The sequence below is a fragment of the Mercurialis annua genome, linkage group LG1-X, assembly GCF_937616625.2.
Source record: "Mercurialis annua linkage group LG1-X, ddMerAnnu1.2, whole genome shotgun sequence".
NCBI lineage: Eukaryota > Viridiplantae > Streptophyta > Magnoliopsida > Malpighiales > Euphorbiaceae > Mercurialis > Mercurialis annua.
The window spans coordinates 57,071,508-57,099,501 of record NC_065570.1 but is presented as its reverse complement, the minus strand read 5'-3'; the positions used below and the strand labels follow the sequence as shown (position 1 = coordinate 57,099,501).

General features: G+C 34.8%; 4 protein-coding genes across 5 annotated transcripts; 3 read left to right on the top strand and 1 right to left on the bottom strand.

Annotated features, from left to right (window-relative positions):
• Nucleotides 1-5,295, top strand: LOC126681727 (uncharacterized). Its single transcript, XM_050377278.2, has 11 exons — nucleotides 1-730; nucleotides 839-893; nucleotides 1,024-1,123; nucleotides 1,235-1,439; nucleotides 2,135-2,188; nucleotides 2,268-2,407; nucleotides 2,734-3,310; nucleotides 3,473-3,587; nucleotides 3,715-3,764; nucleotides 4,289-4,432; nucleotides 4,861-5,295. Exons 1-11 carry the CDS (start codon nucleotides 125-127, stop codon nucleotides 5,122-5,124), a joined length of 2,310 nt encoding a protein of 769 aa, XP_050233235.1. The 5' UTR covers nucleotides 1-124; the 3' UTR covers nucleotides 5,125-5,295.
• Nucleotides 5,296-5,718: 423 nt separating this feature from the next.
• LOC126681744 (uncharacterized membrane protein At1g75140) lies at nucleotides 5,719-8,040 on the top strand. Its single transcript, XM_050377296.2, has one exon. It carries the CDS (start codon nucleotides 5,955-5,957, stop codon nucleotides 7,905-7,907), a length of 1,953 nt encoding a protein of 650 aa, XP_050233253.1. The 5' UTR covers nucleotides 5,719-5,954; the 3' UTR covers nucleotides 7,908-8,040.
• Nucleotides 8,041-10,464: 2,424 nt separating this feature from the next.
• On the top strand, nucleotides 10,465-22,560 carry LOC126681709 (probable serine/threonine protein kinase IRE4). 2 transcript variants are annotated; one of them, XM_050377267.2, is made up of 18 exons: nucleotides 10,465-10,839; nucleotides 11,467-11,662; nucleotides 12,167-12,264; nucleotides 12,370-12,585; nucleotides 13,158-14,432; nucleotides 15,345-15,517; nucleotides 15,612-15,864; nucleotides 16,438-16,530; nucleotides 17,537-17,677; nucleotides 17,770-17,862; nucleotides 18,497-18,689; nucleotides 18,766-18,851; nucleotides 19,500-19,588; nucleotides 20,222-20,273; nucleotides 20,408-20,464; nucleotides 20,966-21,115; nucleotides 21,730-21,804; nucleotides 22,268-22,560. In XM_050377267.2, exons 2-18 carry the CDS (start codon nucleotides 11,608-11,610, stop codon nucleotides 22,352-22,354), a joined length of 3,186 nt encoding a protein of 1,061 aa, XP_050233224.1. In that variant the 5' UTR covers nucleotides 10,465-10,839; nucleotides 11,467-11,607; the 3' UTR covers nucleotides 22,355-22,560. The 2 variants fall into 2 exon arrangements, with proteins under 2 accessions (XP_050233224.1, XP_050233221.1); XM_050377264.2 differs by lacking the exon at nucleotides 11,467-11,662.
• A 268-nt stretch (nucleotides 22,561-22,828) lies between these two features.
• On the bottom strand, nucleotides 22,829-27,179 carry LOC126681774 (COP9 signalosome complex subunit 4). Its single transcript, XM_050377326.2, has 14 exons — nucleotides 26,838-27,179; nucleotides 26,554-26,705; nucleotides 26,350-26,453; nucleotides 26,152-26,212; nucleotides 25,724-25,816; nucleotides 25,545-25,645; nucleotides 24,869-24,977; nucleotides 24,727-24,771; nucleotides 24,557-24,625; nucleotides 24,380-24,471; nucleotides 24,237-24,279; nucleotides 23,793-23,852; nucleotides 23,292-23,351; nucleotides 22,829-23,128 (listed from the first exon to the last, which is right to left on the bottom strand). Exons 1-14 carry the CDS (start codon nucleotides 26,965-26,967, stop codon nucleotides 23,054-23,056), a joined length of 1,194 nt encoding a protein of 397 aa, XP_050233283.1. The 5' UTR covers nucleotides 26,968-27,179; the 3' UTR covers nucleotides 22,829-23,053.
• Between the last annotated feature and the right edge of the window lie 815 nt (nucleotides 27,180-27,994).

Sequence of the window (27,994 nt, the reverse complement as noted above, 5' to 3'; positions counted from 1 at the left end):
TTATTTAAAACATTTGGCGCCTGAGGCTGTATTACAAGACTCAAGTATCATTATACAACTAACTACCACTTTCCAAAGCAACAAAACCCTAATCCACTGGATCGCTCTCCGACTCTGGACAGAGATGGACAGTGAAGACGACTTCACTCTGCAATTCTCAGACTCGGAAAATCAGCAGCCATCTCCTCTCCCTCAAAGAAAACTCAAACGTCTTAGAAGATCTACCCATATTATCCCGAAACATAATCTCCCTAATCAATCATCTGAAGACAATGAGCCGTCATCGCCGTCGTTTCACGATGTGAACTCAAACTCATCCAAATCTGAAGATTTAGAAGAAGAAACAAAGAGCGATGGGGAGAATATCGAGGAACTGGATGCCGGGCTAGATGAGTCTCAATTTGAGGGTTTCAAAGTGGGAATTGACGGTCTGGATGAGCAAAATCGAACCGGCGCTAGGAGAACTCTGGAGTTTGAGCCTGTTGCTGAAGAATTCGACACTGAGGATGAGGATCTGGCGGCTTATGATGTGGAAATACAAAATGAGGAAGTGAGAGCGGATTTGGGATTGGATTTAGCGCCAGGGAAGAAGCGGAGAACTAATTTAGGCGAATCTGAGGAGAAGAAGAAGGAGAGGAAGAAGAAGAAAAGAGCCAAGAAGAACAGCGATGATGGTTTTGATGGAATTAATCTTTATTCAGCTGCCTCCACCAAAAAAATGAGAGACAAGGTTTTGTTCATTTTCATATCTATATTATTTGTTTAAGCTGTTTGTGTCGTTTATTTATATATCTCATGATTTATTTCTTTATGTTTATAACTGATTCTGATTAAACAGGAAAGGAGAGAACGAATAAAGAATCTAAGTTGTGAATCTCAGAGATTGTTGAGAGGTATGGATTCTTCCTTTTTTTTTAATTCCTTTTCTTTAAATTTAGTTCTCAGCGGTTTTTAATAACTATATTCAGATTCTTGTATCCATTTTCTTGATATTGTACTGTACTCTTTTTCTTAATTGGCTAGAAAGTAGAGATGCATCATTTAAACCTGTGCCTTCTGTTCAAAAGTCGGTATCTTCTGTTTTGGAGAAGATTCGGAAAAGGAAGCATGAACTTTCTATGAAGTAAGTGATGTTCCTTTTGGTTTAAATTCACTTCATTTCAGTGTTCCTCCTTTTGATGTGTTAGTTAATGACATTATTCTTTTATGCATGTCAATCTGTCCTCACAAACAGAAATTCTTCTGTTGATGGCAATGGTGCTAGTTTAAGCGTCTTTGAAGAGTTTCCTTCTAAGAACACAGGCCACAGGGTTATAGACGCAGATAGTGAAGAGACAACTATGTGTTCTGTTGAGGTGGTGGGCATTTTGGGTGCTCAGACAGCACTAGGATCGAAAGAGGCTTCTAATGACAGTCATAAAAATGCAACTTCTCAAACTGTGAGTTGAAAATATAACTCAATATCGATTCATTTTAGCATGTGTTATGAATGTGCCGGTTTTTCTAATATTGATCTCTTTAAGTAACTCTATGTATCACTGTAACAATTTAAAGGCATAATCACTAAAAAATATCCCAACTTTTCAAATTTTTTTGTTTATGGCCACATCTTTCAAAATATTCAATTTTAGCCCATTTTCCAATTTTCACTTTCAATTATAGCCATTTGTTCAAATTGAAGTGGAAAAAAGTTCAAATAAACCTCTTATATTGCTCCATTTTTGAAATTTATATGACAAAATTGCAAATTGGAACAATGTGAAGTAATATAAACGTAATATTTGAATTTTTTTTTTCCACTTCAATTTTGACAAATGACTATAATTGAAAGTGAAAATTGAAAAATGGGCTAAAATTCAAAATTTTGAAAGGTGTGGCTATAAACGAAAGATTGAAAAGTTGGGGTATTTTTAGATGATTAAGCCTATTTTAAAAGTTCATGTGTGATCACTACCCGCTTTCAATTTCAAGCAGAATGAAACAATTTGGATGCAAGAGGAAATAGAATATTCTAGTCAAGTCAACAATTTTTGTTCATTTTATTTGATTCTTGCACTTCTGAAAAGCTTACAAGTGACAAGGTTTATTACCTACTAGGAGAGGAACTGAATGATATAACAATTATGTATTGCAGGCTTTGGGAGAAGGTTCAAAACAAACATTTCGAGCTCCTGTTGATGATACTCAGGTTTTATATCGCACCTTAGCTAGCCATCTTCAATAAATTGTTAACCGGTTTTTGAATGATAGTCAAAATGATTTTGTAGGATCTGGATTTTGATTCCCAAACAAGTGACTCCAAAGATGAGCTGATAGATGACTTGCCCAGCAGTCCGCTGGAAGATGTTATGGCACCTTCATTACTTGCAATGAACTTGAAGCTTGATTCTGCTCCTCCTGATGACTTGTATGTCCTCTAAATACAGTCTTTCTCTTTCAGTATATCTTCATTTTTCACTTTAAACTTTTTGCCTTTGGTTTCCAATGACTGTCCACAAATAGTTTTTACTCGTTCATTAATTTCTTTAACAAAGAACTCCTTTATCTATGCATTCAAAACATTTACGCCTATAATCATTTATTCTCGAGCTTGTGCATTACTTTCAGTTTGGTGCATAATATTCAAATCAGAAACTGTGAAACCAGTTTGACATTTCTGCTCTAACTATGCTGAAGTTCCATTTTGTAGCTCACTCATGTAGAGCTGAAATTTATTGTTTTGCTTTTTTGCAGCTCTTCTGATGAAGAAGACAATGACAAGGAGAACATTGATCCCTACCTGCAAGGATTAGCTGAGTCACCCTCATCTCGAATAGTTGATCCTATGAGAGCTTTTGTTGACGATGAAGCTGAGGAAGAAGATGATAGCGATAATGATCTTGCTCGTTTCAAAGATGATGACGAAGATGAGGATATTATGGACCCTGAGGAACTTAATGATATTATAGCAACTGGATATGAAGAAAAGCCAATGGACAATGAAATGCGCAACCAACTTCATCAAAAGTGGCTTGAACAGCAAGATGCTGCTGGAACAGAAAAACTTATGCAGAAACTAAAATGCAATTCTAAACAGATAGAAATGTCCTTGACTGATGAGGAAGAAGATGAAGAGAGTGAGGAGGTTGACGAAGAGTTTCTTGACAACCCTGCAGAAAACTTTGTTTCAAGAAATGCCGTGCGAATGAACTTGAGGAAAGCAAAGGAAATGATTTGCCAAATGTTCACAGATAATAATGATGTGTATGTGTCCTCTGATGATGAGGAAACAGAAGAGAGGTTTGCTAAGCAGCATCTTTCGGACAAAACTGTGAGTTTTCATTAGTTTATCATGTGTTTTAAGCAATCTGAATTAAATTATTGTTTTTTGTTCAGTTAGTGTTCAATTCTGATTTTATAATTTCATTCCCGACTTCATGTATTGAATGGTTTAAATGGGAAGATGGTGATCAAAATTTATAATTTGGAACAGGTAGAGCAGGCTAAATTCTTGTCACCAGCAGAGGATGAAGGCTCCAAAGATATCTTTGGTCTCATAAAAAAGTTGAATAGTGAGCCGGACACTAGGAGGAGAGCCAAAATAACATGTACGATTTCATATATTTTTCACTTTCTTTACAGACTCAAAAGAATATGCTGCATATTGCTTTTGAGCAGCTGAGTTTTACTTTTACTTTAATGTCTTTTTATTATGTTTCTTCATTTATTTTGCAGCCCATTTTCATGCACTTACAATAGGAGGAAACAAGACTGCATCATCAATGGTAAATTATACCTTAATTTGAAATTTAGTCAGTCTTACTATTTTATCTATAACTGGTTTTGAGCTTAGATATATGGTGAAAATGAAATACATCAAGTACCAGTATACTGTCTGTATTTTTTTTCCGTCTCATTATCTCTAGATCTTTGTTATGAAATTTTATGATTATAGTAAATGCTGGCAATAGGTTACAGCGGTGTGCAAAAATTTATTAACCTATTTTAGCTGTTAATTTAAGTTTGGTTCGGTTTTGGTGGTGGAAAAAAATCAATTCAATTTTGATACAAACAAACAGAAAAAATCAACCAAACCCGGCTGGTTCGGTTCAGTTTGAAATATTTAAGATTCTTATAAAATTGTTATAGTGTGATTTTGAATTAAATAAAAAATTTAGTCTGGTTCGTTGAATGCACACCAGTAATGGATCACATCAAATAGAGAAACATCACAATGAAGCAGTGCTGTCAATAGTGCAAAGTTATATCTCGTCAAACTGACTGTAACTTATTTGAACAAATATTGCAGTCGTCTTTTGTAAGTCGGAGGTCAAGAAGTTCTTTGCCATCATTCCAGAAAAATGGATCAAGCACAGTTCGTTCTTTTATTTTCGAAAGAGATGACAGCAATAGCAGGAGTGCAATCACCATGTCAAAGGATTCATTAGATTCGGTAAGCTCTATTGCTAAGTCTTAGAAAGCTCAAGTAAGAGAGTTTTTAGGGTCTTATAATTTGGTTGGATTTGGAGGGGTTTTCCCCCCAAGTAGTTTGCTAGTTTCTATCTTTTAGTTTAGGGGAACTCGGTTTCTTTGTCTGGGCAAGTGAAACAAAAAGGAGATTTTCATAATTCAAGTTAACTCTAATTTTGCGCGGGTCAATAGCATATGATTTTACTACACACTACTTTCGGTTGCAATCAGTTTGAAGATTTTACTTGCCAATGCTGAATTTGTTTTTGCTAGCTTAATAAGTTCAACTAATTTTTGATCTTATTCTGGTTGAATAATGGATATGCTATGTCAATCATTTTTATTCAATATCTTAATGCTGCTGCATCTTCAGAATTACTTGTAAGCTGATGGTAATCTGTTTTACTGCAGGCAGAGAGAGAGAACAGACCGAAAAAATCTGCATCCGCCAAGTACAGTAGCTCGCAAGTTAGATCCAGTTCTCAAAACACAGAAACTATTGCAGAAAAGAGTTCCGGTCCTTCACTACATGAGATATTAAGGTACCAGTCACTGCAATCTAGCCACATTTCTCGTGGTAGCATGGCTAGCCAAGTCGAAGCGATATATGCTTCTTTTAAATTGGACCCAAATCTGGTGAAGAAAGAACGTGCCTCATCTATCAGAACAGCGTAGGCTTATTATGATATTACTTGTTCAGTATCCCCAAAATTCCTTACATTATGTTTTTCCAGTTAAGGATGTGGCAAAAATAATGCATCTGTAAAGCTATTAAAGGCAATTAAGCTGCTATTTGTATTAACAAATGAAGGGTATTGACTATAATTTTCAAATTTTCCTAAGAAATGCTGAGGCTCAAATTAGAATGGTAGGCTTTATATATGGTTGAAATTGAATCTGCTATATCCTAAGGCTTCAAATTACCCTTATACTGATGATGTAGAATCTAAATTAAATATTACCCCGTGATCCAATTTTTCTATCTCAATATCTTCTGAATTCACTGTGATTAATTAGAATCACCAAATAATTCATTTGTATCCGGATTTATTTTTCTTATGGATTTTAGCCAACAGGCGACAGCATATGAAAGGTGAGGGTTTCCAATAAAGGAAATAAATAGATATTTCCAATTTCTTGATCTTTATGGAAAAGATTCGCCACGTGTCCAACTATTAGCAGATCAAAAAATAAGTTTAGTGAAAGCTACCTGAGAGAATCATTTCCTTTATCTTATTACTACTAATTACACAGTAACTGACTTGTCCGATCGAGTATTTTCAGTCTTGAATTCTTGCCCTAAACATATACACCCAACGCAGACCCAAGTCAAGAATTGAAAATAAAAAGAATATATCCTTTTCCATTTTGATCTAAAATCCCTATTTTTCTCTTCTTCTAGATTCAGCAATCCCAGCATAATCTCCGCCTAAATTCTCTCCAAAATTTGGATCCAAAAGCATAAAGATCTGAATGGCAACAACACACTAATTCGAGCTTCTTCAATGGCAGATACCCAGAAAGGCAAGTTGCTTTCTTTTATTTTCATTTTGCTTGCAATTTCTATAAACTACTCTAGCTCAGTTCAAATTCAACAAGATCAAGACGAACACCACTGTCCTTATCATGAACCTGAAATTAGAACTGAAACCAACCCTCAAGAACTTTTGTTGAATAAACTTGAACAATTAGTGAGGAATCTCAGTGAAGTAGTTGGTAGACTAGAAAAAAGATTGTCCGAGTCAACAAAAATAGTGACAGCTTCAGATGTTTTTCTTAATCAAGTACAGGATAGAGTTGATCAAATCAATTTGGATGGTGAAAGGCCAGTTATTCAAATCCAAGATAAGGAAATTGATGGTAAACCTAGAGATGGAGATAAGATAAGAGCTGTTCCTGTTACTAAATATAGTCCATTTTGGTCAGAGAGGTTTCAATTTGTGTCTGCTGTGAAACTAGATTCAGATGCAACTTGTGTCAATGTTTTGCCTTTCCGAGATTTTGAAGGCTTTATTAAGTATGTTGCTGTTGGGGATGATCACGGTAGAGTTTATATGTTATCGAGAAATGGGGATGTTCTGATTGATTTTTATACCGGATGTGATTCTCCGGTTACTGCCATGGTTTCATACTTGTCTGTTTATAAGAATGAGAGTGTTTTGGCGACGGGTCATCAGAATGGTGTCGTTATGGTGCACAAAATTCTTGAAGCGTTGAACGGAGAGGAATGGGGCACGTTAACCATGGAAACTGTAGGTAGATTTACACCCACTGACCTTAATGAAGAAGGTTTAGCATTAACTATTTTAGAAGTGCATCATGTCGGGAGGTCAAGGTATATCTTGTCAACAGATGTTGGTGGGAAGATTCGGGTTCTTAGGGAAAATGGAACGGTTCATGGTTCTGTTGTGCCGACGAGTAGACCAGTTGCATTCCTAAAGCAAAGGCTTTTATTTTTGACTGAGAAGGGCGCAGGGTCGTTGGATTTAAGGAGCATGAAAGTTAGGGAATCCGAATGCGAAGGACTGAACCATACTCTTGTTCGGAATTACGCTTTTGATGCTACTGAACGGTCTAAAGCCTACGGTTATACATCGGAGGGTGATTTAATTCATGTAATGTTGTTGGGAGATATAATGAACTTCAAATGCAGAGTTAGATCCAAGAGAAAGGTTGACATGGATGAACCTATCGTATTTCAAGCAATTAAGGGGTATTTGCTTGCCATCAATGCAGAGAAAGTTTTCGCATATAATGTTTCCACTCAACACTACGTTAGAGTAGGCGGCCCTCGGCTTCTTTTCTCTACCGGTATAAATGAGATAAGATCGTCATTTCTAAATTATCAAGCTATTGATACACTACCTGTAAGGAAAAGGGTGCTAGTACCCTTAATAGCTAGTGACCGTGAAAAGTTTGTGGTTCTTGGTCTCGGGAGTGGTTACGTCGGAATGTACCGCTCGAATCTTCCGGTATCTAAAGGAGAATTCAGTACAATGATGTGGACTAGTCCTGTGTTGTTCTTTATATTATTTCTTTTCGGAGCGTGGCAGTTCTTTGCAAAGAAGAAGGAAGCACTTACATCATGGGGACCTGATGATCCCTTCAGCTCAGCATCTGCAACAACTGGTGGAGCTCCTCCGGTAGGATCAAGCTCTACGGACCGATCATTTGTTGATTCTTCTTCGAGAAGAGATGATCACATGGACTTAAGATCCGGTGGTTTGAGAGGTTCGACGAGGAGGTATGTTTCTCCTTCGAGGTATCAAGGAGGAGCAAGCGGGTCCTTCAGGCCGAGCTCTGCAGATGCTAATCCTAGACCACCTGCTTCTATTGATTCTAATTATCGACCACCTTCTGAGATAAAATACAGGGGTTCGAATTTGGAACCAGCAGGTTTCACTAAAAGAAGAGAGAATCTGTACGGAAACAATCAAGCTGTTGATGATAGCAGTTAAGTTATGTGCAGCTACTTTGATCATTTTAACTTGCATGAAAATGAATCATTAATAAAATTCTTGCATCTAGGCATATTGTTGTACTGTGACAAATATGAGTCATATGCTTTTCAAAACTTTCAAGTTTTTTTTTTTTTTGCATTGTGCACTGGAATTAATATATTTTTCTAAAGGAAATGCCAAAAATCCTGTAATAGTGACCTGAAAGTCGCACGTGCAAGCAGAGGAGATTGAACACAAAATCCTGCACATAAATCTGGGCCAATATTTAGATACAATGAGAGAGAAAATGCGTGAGGGAGGCATTCTGATTGAGAATTTTTTCATACTAAGCTCAATTGTACTTTTTCTTTAAAACAAATTGTGTTCCACTTCCAATAAATTCCGATGAGGGTGGGCATACCTATGACTATGAGTGGCTCCGTCACTGAATACAATGCAATTGGATTAGAATGCTTACTCGGTCACCGCCACTAAATTCCACGTTGTTTTAGAACAACGAGTGCAGGGCTGCTGGCTGCTGGCTGCTGCCATCTTCCAATTGAAAAAACAATATCCCAAAGGCCAAACTGTTTCATTCAAAGCCACTCTCATGGAGCATCACAACACATAGGTGAATTTAGTAATAACTTTAGTGGACTACTATTTACCGCCCCAAATTACTACCCACCGCCCGACTTTTTACCAAAATATCCCTAAGCCATTTTCAGTTTTTTTTTTTTAAATATTCAATTCTCTCAGTTCAATTAAAAACCCAACGAATATCCGAGTGAATTTATAATAAAAATGTCAAATCGACTAAAAATAAAAGACGGAACTTCCAGTGAATAATCGATTTTTATTTATTTAATTTATTTAATTTTTTTATTTTTTTTTATTTTTTTTAAAGGTCATCGCCCGGCGATGGCGATGGACCTGTGCACCATCGCCTGGCGATGGCGATGGTGCACTGGGACCATCGTCCCTCGGGGACGATTGTTCCAGTGGACCATCGTCCTCGGGGGACGATTGCCCCAGTGGACCATCGTCCTCGGGGGACGATTGCCCCAGTGGACCATCGTCCCAGGAATACGATTGTCCCAGTGGACCATCGCCAGAAGATGACGATGGTCCACTGGGACCATCGTCCCTCATGGACAATGGTCCACTGGGACAATCGTCCCTCGGGAACGATTGTCCCTGTGCACCATTGCCATCGCCAGGCGATGGTGCACAGGGCCATCGCCATCGCCGGGCGATGGCCCTTAAAAAAAATAAAAAAAAATTCTTTTTTATTAAAACAGTTAAAAACGAAAAAAATTAATTACCGGAGGTTCCCGTCTTTTATTTTCCGTTGATTGCGACATAAATCGGCTCCGGTTATCGTCGAGATTTTAGGTTGAGTTTGAGAGATTTTTGAGTTGAGAGGATTTTTGTTTTTGAATTGAAATTATATAAGGGGCATTTCAGTCAAAACTTGGGCGGTGGGTAGTAATTTGGGGCGGCGAATAGTAAACCCCTAACTTTATGAACATTCCATTATTTTATTTTTAAATAATGCTATATAATCCTCCTTTTTAACCCACTTTCTTTAACCCACCTGACGTGACAACAAACTAGTGGATGCATTAAAAGTTGTTTTTTGAGATATACACTTTTGGAGGAGAATTGGACAAATTAAATGCTGACACGTAAAGAGTGACAATGAAAGAGGTACAAAATGGTGGGTTAAATAGCATTTTCCTTTATTTTTTATTCTTTGGAGGCTATAAAATAAGTCATACCAGCTGCACAATTGGAAATAATTTATTTCCTTATCTTCAATATATAGATGGTAATTATAAACTTTCTTCTAAATAGATAGATTATTTAATTGTTACCGTAATTTTAATTTATATTCTTTTTGAGACTGTTGCTTCTATTTTTATTTTACATCAAAAAATTCGACCCCCTCCTCTCTGATGTGGCAACTAAAGAATGTTTTCTCTATATTTTTCCACGTCATATGTCACATTAGATAAATAAGACCATTTAAAACATTCTAAATTAGAATAAAATGTTTGTAATATTTTCTTTCGTTGTAATACTAATGCCTGCAATTTTTTATTTTATTATTTATTTTCAGCATGACATATGACTATTTTAAATAGGTGATATGAATACTATGTGATATATGACATGAAATAATCGAGTATCCTAATATGACACAAATAAAATTAATAATATTAAAAAGATACGAATTCCATATTTTTTATATTTTCTGGTTTGTTTTTTAATAAAACAATAAAAAATTATGATTTTATGTATATTAGCACTAATTTTTTTAATATGTGTACAAATCAAATTAGACCCAAAATAATGGAGTTGAAGATCCCGTTCCATAGTTTAACAAAAGTAGTGAGAGGAGCAAGATTGGCTCCCCATTGACCCAACCTAAATAATAATACTACTCCTAAAATTCGAGGCCACTTTTAAGAAAGTCAAAACTATATTAATAAAATAATTAAACTAAACTGATGACCTAAATAAGCGTATCTGATTAGATCAACCAACCACCACAAATTAAAGACTCGTTCCACTAATACCAGTACTAAATTGAAAACTGTTAACGCCTGACCTTCAAATTAAATTAAAATAAAAATAAAAAATAGTTTCTCTCGTTCAGCAAGCAACTATGTACTACTGACTAATGAACAACTTCAAAATAAAACAGTTTCGGTTTCGTTCTTCACGAACAATTTTGTAAAATCAATGAAAATGAACGAACCGAAACGAACCGGTTCATCATCGTCGTCGACGATTGATATACCGTCGTCTTTGAATCGGATAAAGACTCGCGGAGTTCAGAGAAGAACTGATGAAGAAGAATATGTGACGATAAATTCAAGGCCGCCTGTGAAGGGAAAGCAGCACGTTAGTACAGTTTCTCAGGGACAAAGAATTTCAAAAGGAGGTTTGATTTTGATTCTTTTTGCCTTTTTTCAGTATTTTCTTGTTTTGTTTTATTTATTTATCGAAATTCCTTTATTTGGTTGTCTTATATCCTCTATTTAGCTTTGGCTTATTTTTAGTTGCCGTGATTTTTTTTTTGGTGGTTAAGTAGTTTAAAATTGTAATTAGTCAATTTTAGAGTTATAATTAGAGTTTTAATTTTGATAAGTCCAGCTATTTTTGTTTCTGTACAAACTGTGAAATAAGGGTTTTAAACTGTGTGATATATCAAAATAGGAATTAGTTGACTGGCACTGCTTTAAAAGTAATTAGTTAGATAACAAAAAGGTAGAGACAGAAGAGATAAAGGTTGGCATAATTTAAGTTGCATTTAGAATCTTTAAGATTGATTAATTTAGCAATTTCAACCTAGTGTTTTTTTCCCCCTTTCAAACGGTTTTCCACATCAAACGTTAATGGTATTGGGATCTTGCTTATGGTTAACAAATAAGCCTTAAACAGTTGGATTGACTTTTTATTTGTTTCTTTCGGTTTGTTGCTGTATATGGTCAACGGTAACATGATTGTATGATCATCTTTCATCACGTTATGCTTGTCAATGAGGGTGACTTACCTCATGTTTATGTAGACGATTCTCGACTGATGAAAAATTGATGACCAACCAAGCATTTATGAAAGTATTCCTGCTCAATCTTTTTCATGTCTTGATCGATTTAATGGTTAAGCTAAATGAGAAGTTATACTAAAACTCAAAATCTCAACATGGCTTATGGCTCCAACAAAATTAAAGTTGTCGGTTCTGTCTTTAATGGGACGTGATAAAGGTATGCTTTGACTTTTTGATGAACCAGCAGTGTTCATGTTTACTTGTTCATACATCCAAAATATTTTAGACTTCCCAAAGTTTGAAATCGTTTTGATAATCTTTTATATTTCCAAGGTTATGTTCTTTGACTGTTGGTGTTAACAGTGTTGTAATTTCTTTCTGCTGAACCATTAGCAATGACTTTCTAAGAATAACTCTTTTAATTGAGTTTCTGAATAACTGGTTCTGGTAATTGAATATCAAATGTAGTCTAAAGATTGACACGCGGCAAGTTAAATATAAGTTTCGATTCATTCGTCTCTCATGACTTTTTTTTCTGAGGTTTTATTATTTGATTTATTAGAACTGATATCTCATTCTTCTTCTATCCATACTAAGAATTTATATTAGTAATAAATGAAAATTCATCCAAAATACATTCTCTTTGTTTAATTTTCTTGTTTCCGATTAGCGATTGAAAAATGAATGTACAATCAATGAATTTACTAATGTCATTTTGTAGAAGAATTTCATAAAGGAAAGAAGATAACTCGATGGCTCACGTCATATTTTTCCAAGAATTCTAGTCAAGCTACCAGTGATGTTCCTGCAACTGTTGAGGTGAGCCTTGTGCAAGCATGATCTGCTGATTTGCAATAATTATACTGACGGTAATACTCTGTACTTCACCTAAAGAATAAATAAGCCACTCTGCTAATTTGACAGGAGAGAAGGGTGGAAGCTAGGACATTTGACAAAACAGATGAAAGAGGAATAAAAATATCCAACGTGGAGAATCATCTTAATGGAGGACAGCCTTCTTTGGAGAGTCTAAGCCGGAGTAAAGGGTCAAAAGGATTAAAAAGCTTTTCACATGAATTAGGACCAAAGGGCGGCATACCACCTGTTCAACCTCGGGCTCATAGTTACAGTGATTTGAAGGTATCATTTGATAGTTTATTAATGAAGATTTTTGTTTGAACCTTGCTTTTCATTCACTGGCAATACTAAGATAAATTAAAGACGAGTTCCACTTCCATTACATCCAAGATATTTAGAAACCTTGAGATTTTTTTAGCACAATCAGTATGTTACGTCACAATGGATTTGCTAAATAAGCATGGTGTAGGCGTGATCAATGCTATCTCATGTTTGGTTGCCACATCGGGCTTTTAGCTTGAAGTTCTGTTGGTTATTGATTTCCCTCTTATGAATGTATGTATAATTCCTTAATACATTAGTTGTCTGAGGTGTATTCTAACATATATTTAATATTTTTGAAGTCATTGCGTGTGCCATATACTATATGACTCTATTGGTGTATGATATAAGACAGAATGGCTGCAGCATTGCAAGACTTCTTTTCACCAAATAACTTATAGCATCTGACAAACAAATTGTCATCTCTTTCTATGTTTATATGCCTGTATTTGAAAGGGATCACTACTTAACCCACTGTCAAAGTTTTTGATGTAAACTTATTACTCCTTTTTTGTTTCTTTTGCTGATGATAGGAGTTATTGGGTTCTTTGCATTCAAGATTCGATGCAGCTAAAGAGGTGGTGAATGCAGAACTGGCCAGTTTTGCAGGGGATGCCATGGAGGTACTTGAGAAAATTGACTCTTCCTTGCAAGAAGAGCTGAAAATGGCAGAGGATCTTCTTATTCTGGCTCATCAGTGTATGGAGATGACCTGTTCTCAGTTTCGTGCCAAGTGCAAATTAATTGTTCAAGATCTCACTGAGAAAAGGCATCAGTGTCAAATAGGACTTTTAAAGTGGCTCTATACTCGTATGCTTTTTATATTGACCCGCTGCACCAGACTTTTGCAGTTTCAGAAAGATACTGAACCTATTGATGAGAAATCACTTCGTAAGTTCAAAATATGTCTAGAAAGTGTTCCTTCTGTGGATAGCTGGGTTGCCAACCATGTAATTGGTGATTCTGAACTATGTCCTGGTTTAAACCAGAAAAGTGATATTAAGCAAAAGTTGCAGAAACAGAATAATTTATCTTCTCTTCCTGAAGCAACAAATTGTGCTTCACAAGACTCCGATGATCAGAGTAGAGCAACTTCTGGGAAGGACTCTCTGGATTTTGAACAAAAGTTGACCTTTCAGAAGTCCAGAAATGAGTCCTTTTCAGAATTGAATCTGTTTAGTGAAACCGATAAAAGTCCCATTAGAAATTCCATAGACAATTTAGTTAGTTCATTTCATGATCAGCAAAATATCTTAGGTGATTCTCTTGATGAACAAGAGCGAGTGTTAGATGGATCTGATTTAGTTATGTGTAGGATATGTGAAGAAATTGTTCCTGTTTCACATCTAGAATCCCATTCTTATATATGTGCATATGCAGATAAGTGTGACCTAAATAGTTTAGATGTAGATGAACGCCTTTCAAGCCTTGCAGAGATATTGGAACAAATTGTAGAGTCACGAAATATGAATTTTCATCAAGCACATGACAGTCCAGAAAATTCAAGAGCACAGATAGCAAATGTCACAACTGAAGGTTGCTCTCCCAAGATAAGTGAATGGCGCAATAAAGGCGTGGAAGGAATGTTTGAGGATATACATGAAATGGATACTGCCTTTATAGATGATTCTCACCTGCCCCCTGTTAATTTAAAGTCCCATCTTGGTATAAAGTTATGCAATTATGGAACACCTTCCTCAACTGGGAGTATGACGTCAGTTTCCTCTACAAATACCCCTAATGCTGGCCATTTTGATTCTTTCTGGTTAGAGCACAATAATCCTTCAGAGCTAGAGGATGTTCAACAGGTTAGTCACTCCTGTGGGAGATCTTTTTACTTGAAAATCTAATAGCTGATAATATTCTTTTCTACAATCATTTTTCGCTGACAGCATTAACTCGTTGATAACTTTGGCAAGAATTTTATTTTATAAACCATAATTTTTTTTAATAGCTATGCTATTAGTTGAATCATTTCTATCTTGCATTTGGGAGGTTATTTATTAGGGTTGGTGCTTTGTGAGTTGATATGGTACCAGTGAAATTACTTGGACATCTTGAGATTCAGTAAAATCCATTGGTCTGTGTGAAATTTCACACCAGATCAAGAAGCATCTGGATTCCAAAGCTTTTTCGTATGATTTCTACCATCTCAAACTTTCCCTGATTAGTTAGTCAAACTTTAAACAGGATGTTGCATTATGAAGTTTACTTTAGGATCATGGTTCAAAACAATGTGCTCCATTGCTTTCTCCAGCGATTGGTTTGTTGGATGACTCATTTTTTCTGAGTCTCCATAGGATGACTTGGCATCTAATAGTATGTCACGGTATACTGCCTTATATAACAGAATTACTGGTTAAATTTTAGTAGTAGATGTAATATAGTTTGTTTACATTATTTCTGTCTCTCTATTATTGAATTTTAATAAATTGAGGCTTCCGATCATCAGTATTGACCCAGTAATAGGCTTTAGTGGAGAAGGAGGTCATATTCATTTCTCCCAAATTAGGCCACATGTGGTAACTTATGCTTTCTGCTTAAGTTCTAATGATGGCACTTTATCATTGTCTGGTGGAACTGTCTAACATTTTTGCTGTTCTAAGTTTGTTTGTCTTTCATTGTATTTTTAGTAATTGGAGAATCTGCATTAAAGTTATTTTTCTATAATGTAATGCTGAATATGTCCCTGATCTATTTGTTTTCTTTTCCTTGAACAGATGATTGATCTTGCAGACATAGCCCGCTGTGTAGCAAGTACAGATCTCTCAAAGGAAGGGTCATATGATCTTTTGCTTTCTTGTTTGCAAGATCTTCAGGATGTTCTACAGCATAGCAAGCTCAAAGCTCTTGTCATAGACACTTTTGGCAGCCGGATAGAAAATCTTCTGCGGTACTCTATACTCGCCAAATACTTTTCTTACTACAAATACATCTTGCCAAAGCCGTTGAATATTTTCATCCTCGTTTCCTAACCATATCTGCAGGGAAAAATACATACTTGCTTGTGACGTAGTGGATGCTAAAAGTCCTAAAAGTGACGGTAAGCCAAAGCAAAGTTCTAGGATTCTTTTGGATAATGCATCTCAAAGTAGTGCTGTGTCAACTCCTATACATTCATCCCATAAAGAGCGGACAAGTATTGCTGATTTTGAAATCATTAAGCCAATTAGTAGAGGTGCCTTTGGAAAAGTTTTTCTTGCACGCAAAAGGATAACAGGAGATTTTTTTGCAATTAAGGTAAACAAGTATCTTTTGTTAATATGTGCTCTGCGGAAAAAAAAGTGAACCTTGAGGCTTCTCTTTGTTCGTTACCAATACTCTTTTTGACCATGGATTTGTATAAAGTGACTGTAAGTTAAATTTGACAACAAAATCACGAAAGAAAGTTTAAATGGCACACTGACCATGTTATATTGGTGGTCTTAGAGGAGAATTCTGAGGAACTTACTGTGCCATTCTGTACATGTGTGTTTCTCTCTGCATGCGATGTCACCACAATCCTCTCTTGCTTAAGTTATTATTGTCGCGTTCAGTTAGTTCTTGCGCTCTCCTGCTAGAACAGTTTGGATAAATAATAAATAAATGGTTTAATAGAATATTAGGGTTCTACCCACCAGTGACCGTTGTCTGATTGATTATCACAACATTTTTGTCTGATTATTTGCAAGATATTTGTATGTTACTGCAAATACGAACAATATATTTCTAAATAAATTTGTCCTCCTTATTTTTGCAACTCCTTTTGATTAATAGATATTTAATTGGTTTTGTATACATATACTATGATAATACAGTTGTTTGCTTCTACAGGTTCTGAAGAAACTGGACATGTTGCGGAAGAATGATGTTCAGCGCATTTTAGCAGAGCGCAACATATTAATAACAGTTAGAAACCCATTTGTGGTAATAATCAAGTTCACTTCTAACTGTTGACATTCTTGATTTGAGTGAACTGTGAAACCCTGCTTTTTCATGTGTATTATTTCCAAAATAACCAATTTTATCATGCTGCACACTCATGCCCGGCCTTAGGCATTAGTGGCCTATGCCTAGGGCCACAAATATTAGAGGGCCCCATATTTATATGGGGTCCTTTAGAAAAACTAATGTTATATTAAATTTTTTAAATGTTTTATTAATTCTTATTATAATAGATGTAATTTTTCTTTTAAAATTTAATCAGATTTTTAATAATTAGGAATAACTTTTAGAAGGCTTTTATTGTGATGAGTGTTGTAATTTAAATAAAAAAATTAATTAGACTCTTTAATAATAACTAGTAATACAAATAAAAATAATATATAGTTTACATAATATTAGGGCCTAATCTATCTTTTTTTTCTATCTATTAATCTATCTAATAGAAAAAAAGAGTAAATTACTCTATGTATATTTTTACTTTATTTTATTTATAAATATATATTTTTTATAGAGAAATATTATAAAAATCTACTAAAAATCTATAGAACGTTTTGCAACAATTTCGTCACCATTGTAAACTAAAGTGGTTAAATTCTATAGAACGTTTTGCAAAAATCTATAAACTAAAGTGGTTAAATTCTCTATATATATTTTTGAGAATGTTCATTTGTAAAAATAAAGTGACAAACAATGTATTATTGTGACAAGCTTATTTTTACAAACAATTTCACAAAAATTAATATTTTTATAAAATAATATTAAAAACTTCGCCTAGGGCCTCGGTTCATCTAAGGCCGGCCCTGTCACACTCTTAATGTTTGTTTGAGCTACCAATTATTGCATGTGTTCACCACTTTGTTTCTCCTTGAACCAGGACAACATCATCATTTGTAGCCTTTTTGAATAAGTTAATGTATGCTTACTGCCACTATTTCTAAGCTATAAATTTGAAGACTTTGCAAATAAATATGCGGTCTTTCCCTTACAGGTTCGATTTTTTTATTCCTTCACTTGTAGAGATAACCTCTATTTGGTTATGGAATATCTCAATGGAGGTGATCTATATTCTTTGCTCAGAAAAGTTGGTTGCCTTGAGGAAGACGTAGCTCGTATATATGTAGCAGAACTGGTTAGTTAAATTTAATTCATATTTGACCCATGTATGCTTGTTAGAATAGATTTTCTTTCAATTTGTATATATGTTGATTCTATTTGTCACAGGTTCTTGCTCTAGAGTATCTCCATTCTCTTGGAATTGTGCACCGGGATCTGAAACCAGACAACATATTGATCGCACATGATGGGCATATCAAGGTTTGGAGTTCAATCATTGCTATTTAAGCAAGGGATAAAGGGATGAGGGAGAAAATGAAGGGATAGGAAATATGCACTCCTTCAATTTTTTTTTGAAAGAGGTGAAGTTGGAGGGGGATATCGTGAGAAGAAATAAACATTTTATTTACAATAAACGCTAAAATGATTTTTAAAAATTTGAATCTTTGGGTCGTTCTTCAATTAAATGAGTTTTACTTTCTTGAATAAAATCAAAACTTAAAAAAATGATTTCATTCATTTTTCCAATCACTTTCACCTCAAAATAAGGAGAAAAGTTTTTTGGGTGCCAGAGGTTCAAAATCACCTATTTTTTCTTCTCCCCTCTTTTTCCTGTGCTGCCAAACAAGAAAAGATTCCATCTGCTCCTCCCTTTCTTCCCCTCCCCATTCACCCACTCTTGTAGGGTAAAATCTACAATTTTGCCAATTCTTGGAGGAACTAAGTGGGTAGAACAATCTGTCTGGGAGTAATATATTTCCATTTTTACATACCCACATACTTGTTATTAAATATGTAATCCAGTAAAAATAATTACCAAGCCCTATATGTTTCCTTTCTATATCAATCTCGTTACGTGCATCTTTTGATGACTGATGACTGCTCATATTATCAGCTTACAGACTTTGGGCTATCAAAAATTGGCCTTTTAAACAGCACTATTGAGTTATCAGGACCAGAGATAAATAGAAATGAAGTCTCAGATGTCTTCAATCCACAGACACAACAAATAGAAGACACAAATCGGCAATCAGCTGTTGGAACACCGGATTATCTTGCCCCCGAAATTCTTCTTGGAACTGTACATGGTATGGTTGAAACCTGAATGTTGATTTCTCCCAAGTTTTCCAGGGTGTTGAATTAACCTTTTGGTCATTCATGCAGGTTATGCTGCTGATTGGTGGTCTGTAGGGATAATCTTGTTTGAACTTATAACAGGAATTCCTCCTTTCACTGCTGAAAGGCCTGAGGTATCATTCATGTTCAACTCTTTTTCTTGATGGTGTATATAGCAGTGACTGGGAATGATAGCTATCCTTTGCAAGTTTACTGGTATAAGTATTTAACCAATTTAATAAGTATCATTTCTTTTAAAATTCCATGCTAAGGTCCAATATAAACAGCTCTGTGGATCCTATCATGTACACGATTGCATAAAAGAAACTTTAAGTTGCTCTTAACTCTCTGCATTATTTGACAAATATTTCAATCTTCTACATGCAATGACCCTTGGATCCTTATGTTACAATTGGTTTCTTGGTTATGATTGACCTGCCTTTACTTTTGGAATAATAACCTTCTCTATACCACGTTCTACATTGGAAATGCAACTGAATATGAGTTTTGGATTATGAATATCTTAATAGGAAAATGAGCGGTTGTATAAAATTCTCCCTACTTCACTTTATATTGGGCAGAGTTATAACATGATGAAAGAATTATCCACTCAAGTAGATCATGGATATTAGAGATATACTCCGCCTTCAATTTTTCAAAGTGTGTTTATGGTGACTCTGGCAGAATTATAGTCACATTCACGTGCCTGGCTTGTTTTCTTTGAAGTACAACTTTTATTTCTCCTATAGTTGTTTTAAGATTTAACATTTCTTTTTGTGCAGATAATATTTGATAACATTCTTAATAGAAAGATCCCTTGGCCGCCTGTTCCAGAGAGCATGTCTTATGAGGCCCAGGACTTAATTAACAGGTCGGCAATATTATCTGAATCTCTCTGCTGGATCCGCGAACGTAGTGTCCCACTTGTGTAATCCTCAAATTATCTTTTAGGGGGACAAAAATATTTACATAAACAATGTGAACATATTAACTTGTAATTTATCGCCTTACCATCTAAGCAAATTACTATATTTTTTAATGGCTACAGTAAAAAGTTCTGGTAATAATTAACTTATCCATCTTTTCGCATATCACGCAGGGTAGATAAAGCTCCTGAAGTGAACTAAAGTATAAAATTTTCATAATTTCTCATGCTTTCCCTAATTTTATGTCTGACATCATGCATAACTTTTCTTTTTTGGCAAACACCAGAGTTTCTCTAAACCATAATCATTTTATTTTACATACTTTTCGTCTTCTAATAACTTGTACTTGGGTCATTAATGTGAATCTAAACATGGTAATCTATTTACACAAATTACATCCAAATATTTGATTCAAACATGGTAATCTATTTACACAAATATATTACAGCTAGCATTCACAATTAATGCACATGGTTAGCACTTCAGTGTGGAGCTTTTTTTTAGGTTGTCTGATCTTTTTTTAATTTGGTACGGTGTTTGTCTGAAAAGGTGGTACTAAACCTCAATCCATTTTACAGGTTGATCACTCACGATCCAGATCAACGCTTGGGAGCAAACGGGTCGTCGGAGGTTGTAGTTCAGTGTCTAAACTTTGTTCATTGATAAAGTAACATCTTTGTGTATCATGAATACTTGAAAGAGAATTTAAAGAGAATTTACTTATTTCCCTAACTGACTTTCATGTTTTCCTGATTACCTTATAGGTCAAGTCCCATCCATTTTTTAGAGGAGTAGATTGGGACAATCTTGCATTGCAAAAGGTATAAATTCGTTCTTCTCTTAGTAGAAATCAGAGTCACTATTTTCATCAGTTCCTCCGTGACTTATCGGTATGAATATGGATAATCAATAAATAATTCTGAGAGTGATTGAATGAAGTCCTTTTGTGCCAAGCAAATATGTATGTTCTCTTATGCTGCTCTTCCGAGGAGGAAACGGGATCTTGTTGATAGATAGGACATCTAGAGAAAAATATTGCTTACAAGGCCTGCTGCACCTCAAATTCAAGATATGAGAAACTATTGAATCAGTTAAATTTTCCCTCAGAGGTTTTCCTGTCACAGGATGTTCTGAATTTACCTGAATAGTTTTGGGGTTTAGGGTTTAGGGTTTTGGCATTAACATATGCGTAATAAAAGTGCTTTATTAGTCTAAATTCCAAAAATGTTTATAGTTGATACATGTTTCTAACAAATCTATTTTCCCCCCTTTTCTTGACTTTAGTAAATAAATATTGATCCTTTTCTTAACTTTGTTGCTAGGCTGTTTTTGTGCCAAGCCTTGACAGTGCAGATGACACGAGCTACTTTGTGTCGCGCTTTTCTCAACTATCTTGTGGAATCCCAAATGACCATAACAGTAGCCATTATGATATTGATGCTTCTGACTCATCCTCCAATTCTGGAGTAGAGGTACACTTATTAATATTCCAAGCACTTAAGTTTGGAGTTTTATCTAGGTATTAGTGTAATCAGCCAACGGCAATGAAATAATTTCTTCCTATTACAATCATTTTTCTTCTAAAAGTGCACTAAATACAACCATAGTAGATTCTTCATAGACATTAGTAGGCTTACTTGAATGCTGCTCTCTCTGTCACATTTTAGAAGTCACCTTTTTGTTTTAAACACGGTTTAAGAAAGACATTAATTAATGTTTTTTCTATTCTTATTTTACCATTACTAAACATTTTATAATCATTAATTTTCTTGTAAATTGTGTTCAAATATAAAGAATAAAGTAAGGGGTAAAGGAGAGATTAAGATTAAAAAAAAAATACTCTAAATACAAAATGGACTTCTTAAATGGGAATTATAAAAGGAAAAGGATAATTTCTAAAATGGAATGAAGTGAGTACAACATTGATGTAACGAATCTGCTTCCTTTACTCAGCTCAGGAAAAAGGGAGAGGATGGGGTATTGGTGACGGAGAATCCAATATTATAAATTTGTGTTAATCGACTATTTACTCAAGTTTCTGATGTTAATATAGTTACCTATCATCTATCTATTTCCTTCTGTTCAGATGGACGAATGTGGTGATTTGGCAGAGTTTGATTCTTCTCCGCTTGATCTCTCCCTGATAAATTTCTCTTTCAAGGTAATAATATCTACTTGCCTCAGATAAAATGTTGTGACAACTCCTTTCGTTTTGCTGTCATATGTACAATACGTTAGTTTAAACCCTAGAACCAACTCGGACTGAATCCTCTTGGATTTCTATGCTAGCTCAATCACCGACTCTCGATATATTTTTTAAAGATCATATAAAAAAATAATAAAAGGGGGCTGGAACAGCTTCACAGTCTTCCACGCCTGTAGACAAAATGGAAATGAGAACATGGAAACTAGTACTTACATGATTTCTTATACACACATTCAGTTCCCAAAACTGCATGCTGCACAATATCTGTATCTTGTCTAATATGTCAAGGATCCCCAGATTCTGCATTCCCACCAGACTACTATCGTCACATAACCAACAATTGAGCCACCACCCACCCTTACAAATGAAGCAATATTATGATCTTTACATTTGGTTTAACTTGAAGTTTTGTTTGCAGAATCTATCTCAGCTAGCATCCATTAACCATGACTTGTTCTTACAAGAATCAGCCAAGAATTCTCCATCTAGAGCTCCATACAGATAGCTTATCATCAGCTATAAAACATATTCTGCAGGTAATTTGTTCATAGGGATTAGGTGCTAGTAAGTTAGAAAAAGAATTGATAAGTACCCCAAAAGAGGGACACAAAGAAATAGTATTTTTTTCTTTTAGAGGTCATAATTATGATCATGTAATTAATAATTTTCTTTGTACATAAAATCAAAGAAAAAGTAGAATACTCAATCTCATTTTGTTGCTCTGAATCTTTCATTTAAGTAATTTCTGATAAGACCTATAAATCGAAATGGACCCTTGAAAAATGTAAAAATATGCAGTCACATTTTTCATGAATTGGGGGTCCATAAACTTACATTACTACTGGTATTATTATTACTTTGGTGACTTAAACCGGACTTTGCATATTAAAGTTTTTTCTAATTAAAAAAAGTGGGCAGCAAACAGATTATTTTGTATTAGAAAACAATATGCAGGAACCAGAAAAGCTTAAAACATGGGTACCCAGGAAAGCAAGCTGGTAAATAAATAAATAAATGTTTAATGACTAAAAATGGAGTTGCAAAAGAGAGTAAATGATTCCGTTTACTATTCAGAAGAAAAAAAGGTAAAAGCTACAAAAGTTCACTTCACAAAAATAATGCTATTCACCACGGACAACTTGGCTATTAAGCTTTGTGCATAAATATTTGAAAGTAGTAGCTTTCCGTCTTCCAAAAAAACAGATCAGACGGGGATTGACAAACCCTTCTTTGCCATGCTATCCAATACATCATTCAATGCCTGACACAAACCTACAATCTGCAGTCCATGACAAAAAAAGATAAGAGGTGATGAAATATTACAGTCGGATAATGATAATTTCAGATCCCCATCGGCTAAAGCTTAAGCTATCATCTCAGTTCAATCGTCTAATACACACAATTTCCATGTAATTAAAAGGCAGGGCAGGGCAAATATTAACCTGTTGATCCCAGTGTTGCAGCTCTTCAGTATCGTCCTCAAAATGAATGACAGCTTCCACCTGATCCCCGTCAACAAAATGTCAATGAATCAGCATTTTTAGGTACATAATTCCACAACTTGTGAAACAATACCAATGCCGCCAGAAACCGATGTGAACAAAAGCAAGAACTCGATTTGATTTGTTAGTATAATTTGCTAGTTGAATGTTTTAGATGTTGTGAAATGAAATTACTGGATTAGTAGTAGAATGAGGAAAGCACATAGAACCAAGTTGTCCAATTTCGCAATTCATCACTACACAGAAGTGCTAAGACAAAAAAAAGGAGGGCATGCAGCAAGAAAATTCTGAAAACAGAATTTGAAATCCAAAAGCCAAAAGTTGTCCACAAGTTGCAAACTGTGATCGAGGTTTTTTTATCCTTGTAACAAGAACTCGTTATAACTGGATCCACAAAAAAAATTAAATTAGTAAGAAAAATTAGAATGCTGAAGTTCATACCTGATCAATTGATCCTCTCATTCTGTCTTCATAAATCATTCTTGACGCTATCTTTTCTGCCTGCAAGAAAAAACAACAGAGTATTCTAATTTTAGGGAAGATGAACCAAGACATGACCCGTTCCTGCATGCATTCTTTATGTAACATTAGTGATATCACATAGATGTAAGCATGGGAATTGTAAGAATTATTAAAATCACGGTTTGAGATGCACTAATATTAATAAACCCTGCAGAGTTTAGAATCTTGACATACTATGGAGTAACTAAGAAATATAGCAAAAGGTTCATAAGAATCTTCAATTCCAATCAAATTGTAAACAAGAAGATGCAACATTAATTAGCAGAGTAGCTGTGCAACTATTTCAAAAGCTAGCATGACACAAGACAAAAGTAGAACACCACTTTTAAGAATATAAGTAAATCAGCATAGGAGTAGCTGTACCTTATGCGGAGGAATTCCAAGCAAGGTGCCCAACTCATCAAAACTATGGAAACGATAAAGTTCCACAAAAACACATATCAATAACTTAGTACAAGATCACAAGAGACTAGAGAAAAAAAGAAATCTGAAAGCAGCATGCCAACCTGATGTTTGTGTAAAGTTTACTTGCACTTAGAAGATTGTGCTCAATCATAGCACGGTCCAAAACAGTAAAATTATCCGGCAGACGAGCTTTCTGGTAAGCCATCAAAGAGAAGGCATTCATCAATACACTGTTCAAATAATATATTATCCCTAAACAAGCTGTAAAGACACAATACCTGATGTGCTTTTAGCTCTTCAGCAAATGCATCAATTTCTGGTTTTCTCAAAATTCTCTCCAGATAGACCTAGTAATCATTATTAAACATCATAAGATTTTAGGAAAAGGTAAAACGAAAGACAGTATAGGCATGCTGCATGCTGCATGCACATGAGAGAGAGAGAGAACCTTCTGCAATATTGGATAAATTTTTAGTTTTGAGCACCGTTCATCCTGGACCATTTTTCAAAAGGATCAATATCTCTTGCAACAGAAAAATGTAAAGCAAACTCACTAAGATAAGAATCTTCTATACAGAACATGCATCTACCTTGTACAATGTAGCAAGGACACGAGAACGTTGCGGACCTGCAGCAGCCAAGATTGTACAAGTCACAGCAGCAGAGAGTGCCTGTTCCAGTGCTTCTTCATCAATGGTTCTTCAATGAACACAACAGAGAGGTAAATAACTTTTTTCTAAGCACCTTTCCGCACAAAAAAATGAGTGAAGGAAGGTGAGACAATAAAATATATTTCATTTTGTGAGTAACATAATGCAAACTAATAGTTGTTTCATGAAGTCAGATGCAAATAGTCTTTCCAAGTCCAATAACTATTGTTGAGGAGTAAATGAGTGGAAAGACATTTGTACAAGAACCAAAGCATAAAAGCAAACGTCAAATTTGCAAATTCTACGCACTCCAATATGTGCATATTAATGTCGAAGAACATGATGTGGAATGCATTTTTATGACATTTAGCAAAAGTAGTAGATTAATAGTTTCCCAGTCAAACTCCTGGATGTTAAATCATATCCTTTTTGGAATTTATCCTATCACAATAGCATATAGTGAAGGTGAAATAAAATCGCAGATACAAACAAAATTATTTAAAATGTTAACAGTCTTTACAGGTTCAGATGCTTCATCAAAAAAGGATAAAGCATAAAGCAATACAATAATATGAAGAAGAGAAGAAGTTAACAGAGAGCATCCAGTTCTACATACTCATCTCCTATCTGTCTCTTCTCGATTTGAGATATATCATAATAACGCAGTGCAGCCTCCAAAAACTTCCTCTTCAAATCCAAAATTCTTGCATAACAAACCTGACAACAGCACATAAGATAATAAGTTTTTGACCTTGCACTTAAGTTACCCTTATAGAATTTAGAGCCATGCTACACCTTGTACTGCAAGTTCAAAACTTCATGCTGACTATTGCTAACCAAAAAGGAAGCTTTATTAATGAAAGCTTCTGCATTAACTGCATCATCATCCTGAAAATATAAAAGCAAAAAAACAAAAGAAGTCATTACAAGAAATTTTCTTCTACTTTGCATTTTAGTAGAAACTAAATCAATTTGGTCCTTTTTTACAATATCAGTGTATTAATATATGAACGAGTTGAGGGGATCAAAAGCATTATCACCTAAGCCTGAGGTCTTGGTACAATAAAGCAAAGCCTAATAGTAAACAGCCAAATTATTACCATTAACATTTTAGTATGAATCACACAACTTCACTTGGTTCTAATGCATTTATAATTTTAAAAATAAAAATAAAAGCACCTAGTTGTGAAATATTATGGGTACTAAAAGATTAAAAAAAATACCTCAAGATATAAGCGAGCAATTTGAACACACTTTGATAACCTAAATGTATCATCAATAACCCTGATAATAGAAATCACAGAATTAAAACTATTGTCAAATAAACTTATGATTCATCAAAAAGAAACAAAGCCGGGAAACAAAAACAAAAAATATGCAATTTCAAATGGCAAAATAATAAAAGGATCTTACACTCAGACCTCATTCCAGAATCTAAATCAATGCCACTGAGCATCTGAGCTGCTTTAGACCATTCTTCTTCCGACTCATATAGCTCCGCAAGCTTCTCTCTGATGATCAAAACCTACAAATTAATTAAATAATCAAAATAAAATTATTTAAACATTTACAGGACCTAAAACACAATCAAAGTTTAATGTTACCAAAACAAATAAAAAATTAACCTGTTCTTCGAACGAAACAACACGAGGTTGAATCTGAGAAAGAGTATAATGAGCAATCTCCTTTTGAGTGTCCGCTTCTAATCTCCCTAATTCTTGGGCAAAACTCTGTAATAATTGCCTCGAAACTACCAATGGTACATCATCCGATAACACTGCAAAATGCATACTCTGTTTTATTATTCGTTGTTCAACTAAAAATTCCTAAAGCAAATAACAAAAACCCTAGGCGAAAATAATAACAAAAGAAGAAAAAAAAAAAAGAATTGAAACGATTATAAACGTACTGTGATCGATAAACTTCTTGGCCTGGACGATGTCGTCTGATGATATAACAGAAGCGAGAATGTGCTTATACTGTTCGATCTTTTGCCTCTGGTCAGTAATTGCAGACGCACTCGCGAAGGCACTCTCCATGGCTATTAGGTCTTTTGCAATAGTCTCTTCTTCCTTTTCACTGTGGTCTCTCTAATTTTTTTCCGAAACCGAAACCCTAAAATAATTTGCAGAGAGAAACTTCTTCGGCTTCCTCTGCTGCTAGCTGAGTGCTACCGCTGTTTTTCTTCGGGTACGGTAGGGAGTGAAGTCGTGCTGATCTGTGTGTGTCTTGCAAATCGATTTTATTTGACACGCTACATCCTACTATAGCGTTTCTCTTCCACCAAATTAATGCTCCACACGTGTACTTATTTTTCTTTTTCGCCAAAAAGAAATAAATTAGTCATTTTTAATTTTTTTAAAGTCAATTAGATCTCCAATATTTCGGTTCAAATACGCCATGTTTAACTCTTTTATAAGATCTCAAACTCTTTTAATTTACGTCAAATAATCTCCAATCAATATATCTCAAACGCGTGACTTAAATCCCGAAACTTAACATGTTCATAGACTTGTGTAGTGGTCGGGTCCGCCTAGACCTCTATGCTTTGAGCGGATTTAAACTCTAATTATTTATTTCTGATTTGGTCCAAGGTTCAAAATAATTTTTTCTATTTTATAAGGAGACTCGGACTTTCATTTTTACTGCTCCCTCCGTCCCAAAACTATAGTCCACTTTTTCTTTTTCATATAGTTTAAGAAACACAATTAATGCGCTAACTTTTCACAAATTTATCTTCATTTTTTCTATTATATCCTTATTAAATGTTATGACTTTAGGCTAATAGTAATAAATGATACACTTTAACAATAAGGACAATAAATATTTTAAATTGTAATTTACGAGAAAAATAGACTATTGTTTTGGAAAAAAAAATAAGGAAAGTGGACTATTGTTTTGGCAGAGGGAGTATAATTTTTCATGCATACCCTAAAAAAACTCGGCTCCACATATATGCATAGTAAGGGCCGGAATTATTATTTTTTTGGAATTAATCCAATAATAATAGATTAAAAAAAGAAAAGAAAACCTCACCCGATTAGACCCTTGGCTACTCTGCTTGAT